Below are 11,670 nucleotides of genomic sequence, written 5' to 3'. Positions count from 1 at the left end.
GGTGTTATGGATCAAAGTCCTTTGTCTGAGTGGAACCTGTGAACTGTGAGGGAGCTTATCATGAGGCATCATCTGATTAGGTAACAGTGACTGTACAAATTTAAGTTTTAATTGTAAATAAAGTGATGTGTAAATTTCTGGCAGAACAATCACTGAGACAGATGGCATCATCAAAAGAGCAAGATCTAGATGTGTGTGTGTGTGTGTGTACGCGCCACAGTCATAGACTAGATGATGAGAGCATGTCTGGGGGCCTCTGCATAAGTCGACATTTTCCATCTGTCAGTCTGACTCTGGCTGCTTCAATTAACCCTTGACTAAAACCACAACTGGCATTACTGGGAACATAATGCAAAAAAAAAAAAAAAATCAGAGCATTATTTTAATAGAGCAAGTTGATGCTTGGAAATGCTCAGGATCTGGGAAATTCAGGCGGAGCTTATAGAAACTTTGATGTAAGCTGTGCTCACTAGGCTGATGGTCTTAGGTTTTCTGCACATAGGCTATTGCACCAATTTTTATGTCAATGTCTGCCCATGTGGCACCTAATTACAACATATGAACATTTAAAATTAGACCAAAAGGGCAGTAATTTTTACACAAACCTTCTTATAATGAGTTGGCCTATTCGGTTAGAATGAATTGAAACAAGTATGAGAGAGAATAGAACAGTTTTCCATTTACTCACCCCCTAAACCCTATAATTTGCTCCATAGCCTGTGTTATTTAAGAGAATGAGTTGTGAATCTATGGGAAAACTAAATAATTCAAAACAGAAGCTTTCAGGGCTTTCTTTGGTTTGACTGTTGTTGTTTTTATAAACAGTGCTTTTCAGCAAAGTCCTTCTAGTCCTTCTACTACAATATAGAATGTCTCTGTTTTCAGTTCTCCAATATTATTATTATTATTATTATCATTATTAATATGATCATAGATATTGTGATTAAAAGGAGGAACAATCCCATTAAAACCAGTGTAATCGACTGCTCCGCGCTCCAGTCCAAGTGGTGGCAGTAATGCACAGGTAATGATCTTTTCCTCCAGTGAACCGGGGGAACCAGAGTAGGATGGGGGAACTCAGTTGTTTCGTGAGCAAATGTTTCCGGTCGGCGGTATTTTGAGTGAGGACCGGATGAAATTTCGTGGGTCCGCTCCCGGGACAAAAAACATTTTTTTTTACTGATTTACTGTTCAAAATACAATGGCTGCCCCAGGTAGGCACTATAGTTTAATAGTGTATATACGTTTACGTTTTTATTCCGTCTCACCTGTGTGGTTTATTGTGGAATTCAATTGTAATGGTCGAACATGGTTAAAAGTGGCGCTAACATGAACGCTAGCCTCAAAGTTAGCCAGACCAAACAACTTCTCTTTAACGTTAGTCTTTATCTTCTCCCTCTAACGAGAAACAGCCGAACACATGCAAACACATGTAAGTTAGACTATGGTGCATTTTTTCATTCATTAATGTAGAACCCTTCGGAGGTGTCTGTAGAAATCAAAGTGGAGCCCAGCGTGTTAGACAACAAGGTCGCATTAAAGAGTACAAGGACTTCATATGGGCTACATAAGCTTTCAAATGAAATGCCAACAAGGTTTTTATATCTCGGTTAACCTAACACAAAGTGCAGAACAGATATCTAGGTGAATATTTAGTGTGACGATCCTCTGCCTCTGAAATGGCACCAGTCTTCATGGTACTTGGTAGGTAGGTTGTTTCCACAGTTCATCTGTGGATTCAGGCTGTCTCAGTGTCTCTTATCTTTTGATATGACTGCATGACTATATAGATTTCTAGCCTAATTGCTTTGTAAAAAAAAAAAAGTTATTCAAACCTGTGTCTGTTCAGATAATTACTTCACACTATCCCAAAACTTTTTTAATATATCTTCCAGGGCCTAACAAGGACAACATCAGAGCTGGGTGCAAGAAATGTGGATATCGTGAGTAAAGCTTTGACCCACATGTTTCATTGTCAGTTTAAAGCAGATATCAGTGGAATGTTTTTGTTAATATAAGTCCTAAATAGTCCTATTTTCCGTCAGCAATCACTTACATGAAGTATTTCAGCCTAAACACGAGTCTCTCCGTCACTCTGCTCTGCTGTAACCCGAGGAGAAAATTTTCCTTGTGGGATACAAGTGTTATCCAATGAGGGGAGAGAACGGCATGAAGGGCTGTGTGTGCAGCCAAGGGATGCGCGTGAATGTGGTGACGTAGCACGAGGACCAATTGATGCCTGACAAGGGCGGGGGCTGCTAACTCATGGTGCGTTCAAGGAAACTCGTACTTTGTGTTTTTCCTTCCTGTGAAGTCATACCAGTTCGATCTGGTACGAGTTCACGGGTCGGAAGTTACGAGTGGCCGTTATAGGGAACTTTCACAGACAACAGGACGGTAAAAACACGAGCTACGGGTTACCTGGAACGCTACCAAGTCGTAGTTGTGACTTGAAGCTGTAACTTACGGTTTCAAAAGCCTGCCTTGAACACAGCATTAGCCGAAACGGCCGTGCCGCTGTTATCTGCTTTAAGTTTAAGTGTCCTTAAGATGGGTAAATGTAGGCTTGTTAGAGTCATCATAGAATCTGTTTTAAAGGGATAGTAGCATTTTTTTAAAGTGGGGTTGTATGATCTACAAATAGCCCCTAAGTACTTTAATTGCAGTAGAAGACTCTCTGCACTCCTCCCGTTAGCAACACCAGCCCATAGCCCTGCCCAGAGATTTACAACATACAGTGTTGTGAATGGACCCAAAGAAACGGCCTATTTTCACAGCCTAAAAGAGGTTTTACCTGAAAAACACGTGAGTTGGTTAGGTCCAAATAAAAACTGCGTTTTTCCTGCACTTTGAAGGGCTGGAAAAAATTATATTATAGCGAACAATGGAACTGTGTATTTTTTTTTCAGGTAAAACCTCTTTTAGGCTGTGAAAATAGGCCGTTTCTTTGGGTCCATTCACAACAATGTATGTTGTAAATCTCTGGGCAGGGCTATTATGGGCTGGCGTTGCTAACGGGAGGAGTGCAGAGAGCCTTCTACTGCAATTAAAGTACTTAGGGGCTATTTGTAGATCATACAACCCCGCTTTAAAAAAATTATACTATCCCTTTAAACTAGATGTAATGCAGAGATATTGAGGGTAATTATGAGTAGTAAAATGAACAATATGTGCCAGATACGTATTTTTATTTGCTTTAAGTTATAACTTTATTATTTATTATTTCATCCATTCACTTTGGGATTTTTTCCACCAGCGGGTCACTTGACGTTTGAGTGCCGAAACTTTGTCAGAGTTGACCCTCAGAAAGACATTGTCCTGGATGTGAGCAGCACCAGCAGTGAGGAGAGTGAAGACGATACACCTGTACCACAGCGCAATGAGAAGCTGGGGCGAAGCAGCCAGCATCGCAAAGGTAATAAAAACAATATGCTACAGCTTTTTTTTTTTTTTTTAACTACTATACAATTTTGTGCAGAGTTGAGAGAGAGGAGTGGTTGCCCCAGCAGTGCATGTGGCTGAAGCCTCAGTTGTGCAACTAAGACATGCTTTTACAGATGTTGAGTTACCCGCCTTTGACTTAATGAACATCTCCTCTTATATCAAGAATATCTTGACCATTCTGTCTCAAAAAATGGTGTGTATTAGGTTCCAATGATGATGAAGACGATGGTGGTAGAAAAGAGCGACATAAACAGAAGAAAAGCAGAGATAGAAAGTCAAGAAAGAGGTAACTTGTTTTTTTCACACTTCAAACTTGATATTTCAGCTTTGATACTTGGATACATACATTTCTCTCCACGTTACTTATTTTGAGAAAAGGTCATTTCACAGAGTCCTGAGCTTTCATTCATTCGCTTATGTCATACACTAGATCTGTGTCATCATCAAGTGATGAGGAGCTAACAAAGAAGAAAAAGAAACGCAGCAGGTCCTACTCCTCATCTGATAAAGAGGAGAGGAAGAAGAAAAAGAAACTGAAAACCCACAAGAAGACAAGCAAAAAGAACAAAAAGCATGGGAAGCATCATAAGAAGAAGCAGAAGAGCAGAAAGCCCCAATCACCATCCTCCTCCTCTTCCTCTTCTTCCAGCTCCAGTGAATCGTCAGATGGCGACTGATACAACTTCACTGTACATTGTCTGGAGGTCCAAACTTATTCTGGTCTTTTGCATATATTTTGCAAATAGGGTACACAAGCTGTAAAAAACAACAACAAAAAAACAATCCAATGTGGATTGAGGGATTTGAGCATTTAAATCAGTGCGGGAAAAAAAGGACACATCGAGTTCACTGTACCCTGCAGATCAACATCATGCAAAAGGGGACTAAACCTGTGTTTTTTTTAAAATCTTTTCCTGAGTCCAATGAAGACCATAAAGGGAAATGACCAAATAGTTTCAATGTAATAACTAACAGTTGTAGCTGACATTGGCAACAGTAACAATATAAGACCGTTTCTGTTTCAAATAGAAGCCTTTGTCCTCTTTTTGCATAAAGTTTCTTAAATGTTCAGAGTGTACTTTAGCTCAGATTGCTTTTTTTGTACAATGAACCTTCTGAAGCTTCCTGGTAAGACAATGAGGCTCATTATTGTGTAAATTAGTTTTCTCATTGAACCAGTCGTGTTTTCTTAGGATATTTTAATTCCTAAGAACTTATGTGTGAACATTTTGGGAACTATAATGAACTGAACTTCTTTTTGCAGCTTGTTTATTTGCTATTTGCCATTAACTGTAACAACAGTCTCCAAGTCTCTTTTTTGGTCCTCCCAATTATGTGTCCTTTTATTGCAATAAATATATATTTGTATCAAGTTGTTATTGACTTTTGAAATAACTCAAAATTGTTTCATTATGATTTATGACGAGACAGAAAAGTTCATTTACGTATTTTGTCTTACTGCACATGATAAGTGACCAGACACAGTAATAATTCCTGTAGAGGGCAGCAGCACCTAAAAAGTGTTAAACTCTGACTGAAATATCACGAGTGACAATGATTCCTAACATTTAAGGGTAACATAAATTATATATTACCTTCAGAATAATTCATTTAAACCTAGGAGATTAAATCAAAGTATACCCAACACAATCTTCATTGTCCTCTCTAGTCTTGCCACATGCAACAATGTTAATTAATAGTAATAATTATTCACACAAAAATAGGGCATAAGACAAAACAGTGAATTACAAAAAGGTCAAAATGAAATAATTTTATCAAACTATGTCAATATATTTTTTTATATAGTTTTTATGTAATTCTAATATCAATGACAAATTACTAAAAACTACTCTGAAATGAAATGCACCCCTCTGTCTTTACTCACTGCAAATGTCTTTACCCCACCTAGTGGTCATGGTGAGAACATCCAGTGATCCCCCACTCCTCCACCACCAACACCACCACCATGTTGTTGCCATATTTCCTTTACTGACAGTGTGCAATGAGAGAGAAAGAGAAACATCCTGACACTTGTTTGATTTGCCAGATAATCATGAATAGACAGAAGTTGCTGAGTAACAAGACTTTTTGGCTGGACTCCCTAATGACAGAGGCACCCGAGTCAAACATCAATCTCACTTAATACCTTAAATGTTCTGAGGCAATTTAATGAGCAGCCGTAGTCTTCCATGTCACGTCCGCACATGATAATCCAATTCACGTACACACACTACTGCATAAGTGTACTAGACGCATGTATAAACATGTTATAAAATACACTCATTTCATTAACATCCTTTAAATCTAATTTCAAGGGCTTTTGAATCCATCCACACATTTGTGTCAAAACGTCCAGGAGAGAAACGGCATGCAGCTGTGGAACGAGGCATCTTGGTGGCCCCACAGGCAGGTGCAGCACACCATGTGAGGCATCAATTTAATTTTTGCTCTTATCCCTCTACCTCCATGGCATCATAATCAGTCTCTGCCAAGACATGAAGCAGCAAAAAGAGCCACAGATCTTTACAAACCAAGGATTTTTGGAAGCCTTTATGCTTTGTTAAATCTGGGCTGTGTGACAGGTGTTTACAATAGCACCATTAATTTCACTTTGCCTTGGGGAAGGGGGTATCTTTTTAAACATCTGCAACATCCTGACAGCTACATGCATGGCTGCTGATCAGAGCCTGGCACTATGACAAGAACACATCCTGCTCCTTTATCTTTTCAAGGTCCAGAGGGGAGATACTTTTTAGTTTTGGAAAAAAAAAAAAAACAAGCAGGCGCCGTTGACAACTAGGTGAAGACAGTGAGGCTGTCGATTAAGTTTCTGGGAATGTCTGATTGTGGCGGGAGCAGCTGAGGTGATGATTTTGCAATATGAGACAATGTCCACAAAAGATTATGAGGGATCTCCTCAGTCAACAATCTACCACCACCATGGCTGAAGAGTAGGTAGCCTACTCACTGAGTTAGCTTAGTTTAGCATAAAGCTTGGCTTAGCTTAGCATAAAGATTGGAAACAAGGGGAAACTGTAAACTCAAGTTTAAAAAAATAAATAAAAAATCTACCTACCGCATTTTTTGTCAATTCACTATTACGAACAAAAAAAAATGCTTGTAGCTTTTGTGTACCACACTTTTTATACTGGAGTGGTTAAGTCACTAAACTGACATAAGAAAAAGATTAAAGTTTATTCAAGCCCCTCTATCTTTCATGTTAAAAAACACCACAGCAATGTGTACTAAATATCTTTCCAAGTTAAAAGTTAAAACAAATAGTAATATTCCCTGATATTTAAATGCCCGTTTGTTTCATTCTGAAACTGAACAGAACTATTAAATGCACAACAGATGCTGAATAATATATTCATAATGTGCATATGCTGAATGTACTTGAATCAGGTTCTTGTGCAGTGTTGACAAAAGAAACTTGGAGTGTGAAACTTCATAATTGCCCAGATGGTAAGAGGACAACTTGATACAGAGGAGCAAATGAAGTCGAAGGATTGCTGCCATGTGCAGCCACACTGAGCTAACCATATGCTGTTTGTATAAGACAACAACAAGGTTTTCCTCTTTTCATCAGCTCATTGACTTTTATTGAGGCTGTTGGGCTTTAGGGAAGAGGAGAGCAAATGATTCTCCACTGAGCCATTTAAATGAAAATGAGATGGTCAAAGTAATCTTTTAGACAGTTTAGTGGCAGAGGAATGGTGATTGAGTCTCCTTGTAAGCATCTTTGAGGCACTGATTTCAAACTTAGTGCAAATCCTTTTTGCAAAATGGCTGACCAGAATGACTATACCATAGGGGTAAATGATCTCTCATTAACACAAGGTGTGTTTTTCAATTTGTTTGTATAGCTTCAGCTGCTCTGTTTCAGGCTCCTGTGGGCGGCCTGGTAGCCTCTGCACTGATGTCTGTTTTTAAACCTTTCTCGGGGATTTGAGCACACATGCTCTTTTTTTCCAGCAACGCCCTGCTACACATTCACACAGTTACATTCATCCAACCTGGGAGCGGCCCAGTACAACCACAGTCTCCTACTGAAACCAGTGCACAGCTCCAGTGGAGATGCAGTTAAATGCTGAGCTCAGAGGCACCTCAGTGGACACAGTGGAACTCCATCTGTTGTAGCACTTGCTCTAAGAAATCAAACCTGCAACCTTTTTGGTCACGAGGCTCCTTCTTTTAACCTTAAGGTCACCACCGCTACACAGCAAAGCATAATATCTTCCCAGAAATAAAATGAAAATCCCTTATGCTGCACTTTGGTGGGAACAACCCAAGCTGAGAGATGGCGCCGGTTTTGCGTCTGTAACCACTGTTGAAATATTATTTCAGAGGCAAGCCGTCCCCGCATCTTGGAGCACGGTGAGCAGAGTGCTTGAAAAACGCATTGGGGCCAAGGGTCAAGCTCGAGGCTATACATTTGCTACCAATTTAGTTCCTGCATCTTAGATTTCGTTCCTTTCTTCCTCTCCTGGCCCTGAAACCAGACCTAATGTAGTAAATAACCTCTAGGATAAATAGACAGCAGGCTACATGACCCCAGCCATCAAAAACGGAGGCTGTAATAAATACTACATACTTTTACAGGAAGCGTGTTCGACATTCTCCCAAAACCTGCAGGGAAAGAAAACGAGGGGGCGAACGGGGTGAGTCTCTGTTCACCGCTCTCTCTTTGGTCAAAAGCTTTTTTCCTGAGGTCTGTTATTACCGGCCTAGTTCCTGGGTTCCCATTCAGAGTGGAGCTTGTTCATATAAACCTTGAGGTTTTGAGGCATCGCTGGACTGACTGGGTGGCTTTCACCAGGGAATTAGCACAGGGTCGCATTGGATCACGATCAGTAGGCCCTCTACAGCTAACCTGTATTGGACCTGGCTGCTTGTGGAGGTGGTGGTGGTGAGGACAAGTTTCCTGGCTCTAGAAATATGGGTCAGTCAGAACCCAGGATGTGTAGGCCCTGATCCTGTAAATCATGGATCCTTCTGATGCCTTGCTACTTACTGTATAACTTCTAAATCATTTGATTTAACCACCATTTTCCAGATTAGTCTTGATGAGATTGGAAATTTGTTCTACCTATTTTTTCAAAGAGCTGGCAGGAAGTACAGGGTTTTATGTAGTTTCAGCCAGAGGCTGCTGTACAGTATGAAGACAGATATAACAGTCTGAGGCAAGAGAGGACTTATAAAACTGTGCAAAGTGTATTTATGGTGATCGCCCATGGATGTAAAATGATTTATAGATCTTATTAATCTTTGGCAAGAAAGAGAGGGTGATGTCAATGATTTTCATCTAGTACATTTGTTTGCATATTCATATTTCAAAAATAGTCCACTTAGATGGATAAATAGGGAGATGATATCTAGTCTATACATAGAACATTGCTTACAAAATCGTTTTTATTGCTTTTTCAGCACCATGCATAGAAACATTTAATTTTTTTCTCTCTCAGCAACCATCCATGGCAAATACATAAACAGAATTTGAGCTTAAAACAATCCAACACAAGACAATGTTATGTCCAGCTTCATCAGAGAAAAAACAGCTGTTCCTTGCTTTGTGCCAGGAGCCAGGATTAAGGATATTTTAGCAAGGCTATACCATAAGATTTGTGTTCATTCATTATATCATTATTTTCACTAATACTTTGCCAAACATGTCTGCATGTTTTTCATTTATAGATTAATAATTTATCTCTCCTCCGTTAATTTGTAATGGGTCAGATGATATTCATTACAGTGCCCCATGAGACTTTACGTTATATTTAAGCATTTATTTACTTGTTCAGTGCAATTTCTGCTAGAACTTGCTAACACTCAGTGGCGACCCATCAGCGGTTGTTGCACGCCTCCTTTAGACCTCATTGTCTGTAATTGTGTTTTTCCTTCCACTGAACCTTTCAGAAAGACATGCTGAAAAAAATCAGAACACCCCAATACGCATGCTAATCGTAATGTGCATGCACCTTTTGAGTAAGGTCTATTGCACACACACAAAGACGCCCTTGACTTCTGTTGTTTCCTCCTCCTTTCCTGACCTAATCCATCGTGCCACAGAGATCCAGAAGGTGGCAGGAGTGACACTGCTGACGACTTCACCAGCAGAAAAAGGAAAAAGAAAAAAGAAAATACAATCCAGCAGCAGCTTCAGCACCACAGTCTTTCCTCTCTGCTCATTGAATGACGATAGACGTTTTACATGTCCCCAACATCAGACACATGTGGCTTTTTCAAAGACGAACGGCATGGTGTCATCTCTGCGCTGGGCACATCTGCTCACTCTTACTCTGGTTTTAGTGTTCTTTCCATTCCACATTTATATGGAAAGTGTTTTGTGCCTTTGTTCTGTTCTGTGGGGGGTTTCTGTCCCTTTGTTTGAAAGAGACATCAAACAGGACCAGAGGGGCACATGATGCCTGGAACATGATCGAGATGGTTATTTTTTGTTCTCTTACATTGTCACTACCCTGAGCTCTTTTTTTCTCTCTCTCTTTCAATGGAAAACTTCATCATCAGACAGAAAAAGAAAAACTGTCAAGGATGTCATCACTTTTTTTGTTGATGTTGACACACGTGTTCACATTCTGTTGGTTGGTTAATTTGAGTGATGTTGAAGGTGTTTCGTTTTTGTTTCACATGGTCAACATTAAGCCATGGGTTTTTACAAAGGATATATCGTTTTTAGCACATCCCACATACTGTATGTTCTCAGTACATCGTGGTACAGTTTGACTTATTTGGGAAAAATGAACTGAGCCTGCTTTTTATAAAGAAAATTCCAGCTTTATGTTCTGGCCTGGGAACTCCACTGGTCACTGACCCCAGCTGTGGCAGCTGCAGGGTCCAGTGCCTTGCTTAGCGGCACCTTAACTGTGGTTTTCTAAGTGAGCAGAGCATGTTACTCATTTTCCCCAGACAGTTTCCCAGCTGGTATAGGGATACAAACCAGAAACCCTCTGTCACAATGTTTCTTCTCTGTATAAGTTCTTGAAAGCAGTTGCAGTTTAAATGCCTTGCTCAAGGCCATCTCAACTGTGGACATTTTACAGATTTTAAACCAGCAGTTCTTTCACCTGTACTGGTGTATTAGCAAGGCTCCCACGACTGATACCACGTTGAGTTATGCCTATTACACAATTCCACTTTTCTGAAAGGGCAGTTGGCCTTGTTCTTGGTTTCAACACAAGATGTTTTTGATTGTATAGAGTGAGACACATTACATGTAATACATTTGCTTTGTTTTTTTTATTTTTCAGATTTACTGCAGTGAGAACAGAGGATGCACTGATAAACGTGAAGAACACCTAAGCCACAGGGAGAAATAAATACAAGCACAGGTTGTTAGGTTCTGTCATGATCTAGCTGGCACACCATACAACAAACTCTCAATAACACTATATTCCTAAATGGAAAAAGGTATGGAGCTAACCATTTACCTGAAAGGAGAAGACCTTGTGAGCAGCCTTTTTATGGTGAGCTTTTTCTGCTCTTTCATGACTGTACCAAATTGTTTCTTCTAAAGTGCGGTATCTGGCCCATAAACTGCCAAAGGTTCCCAAGGCAAAATGAGCAGACGTCTGTAATTGTCTAGGTGGTCGGGTGTGTGTGTGTTTGTTAGAGTGGGAAAGAGAAAAAGAGGAGATTGCAAAGAAAGGAGGGAAACCTATTAGACAGCGGGAGAAATTTACTGTAAGTCCTGTGTGGTCAGTGTGGGTGTGTTTTAACGTGGGGTTGCCTGCTAGCGTTTTATTCAAAGGATCAATTATTCATTCAGGCTTGTGACAAGCTTAGCTTTTAATTTTGAACATCAATGCAGCTTAAAATTCTGGAAATTAATAAGTCAATTCTGAGTTAATCACTTTGTTCTTTGCAGTATCATAGAGAGCAGCTCTGTTGGAATATCCTAATGGTTCACACACAGAGCTCTGTTCATCTACAACTTCATGGGGCTTTGACTATCTACAGCGAAAAACAGACTTTTAAAGAGGAGCATGAATTGAGTAGAACATTGTTATTGAAAAGCACTCAGAACCAGACCACCCTGTGCCATGTGCTGGCAAAATGATTACCTCCACCACGTGAACTTCCTCAGCAGATGGAGTTTTCTCAGTTGTCACGCAATTGTATTGTATATGTTTACATTTCCATTCCTCTGAGGACTCCTCTGCCACATTGGCTTCAAGTTGATATGACATTCATTAGGCAAGGCAAGGG

General features: G+C 40.0%; 1 protein-coding gene across 1 annotated transcript; it reads left to right on the top strand.

Annotated features, from left to right (window-relative positions):
• Window positions 1-1,080: 1,080 nt before the first annotated feature.
• On the top strand, window positions 1,081-4,300 carry srek1ip1 (SREK1-interacting protein 1). The gene is made up of 5 exons (XM_085774599.1): window positions 1,081-1,214; window positions 1,896-1,943; window positions 3,257-3,415; window positions 3,649-3,730; window positions 3,875-4,300. The coding sequence occupies exons 1-5, from the start codon at window positions 1,202-1,204 to the stop codon at window positions 4,119-4,121; spliced, it is 549 nt and encodes a 182-aa protein (XP_085630725.1). The 5' UTR covers window positions 1,081-1,201; the 3' UTR covers window positions 4,122-4,300.
• The last annotated feature ends 7,370 nt before the right edge of the window (window positions 4,301-11,670 follow it).

The sequence above is a fragment of the Trachurus japonicus genome, chromosome 4 (genome assembly GCF_045865225.1).
Source record: "Trachurus japonicus isolate A0001 chromosome 4, Traja_1.0".
Lineage (NCBI taxonomy): Eukaryota > Metazoa > Chordata > Actinopteri > Carangiformes > Carangidae > Trachurus > Trachurus japonicus.
This window is presented reverse-complemented; position numbering and strand designations above follow the sequence as displayed.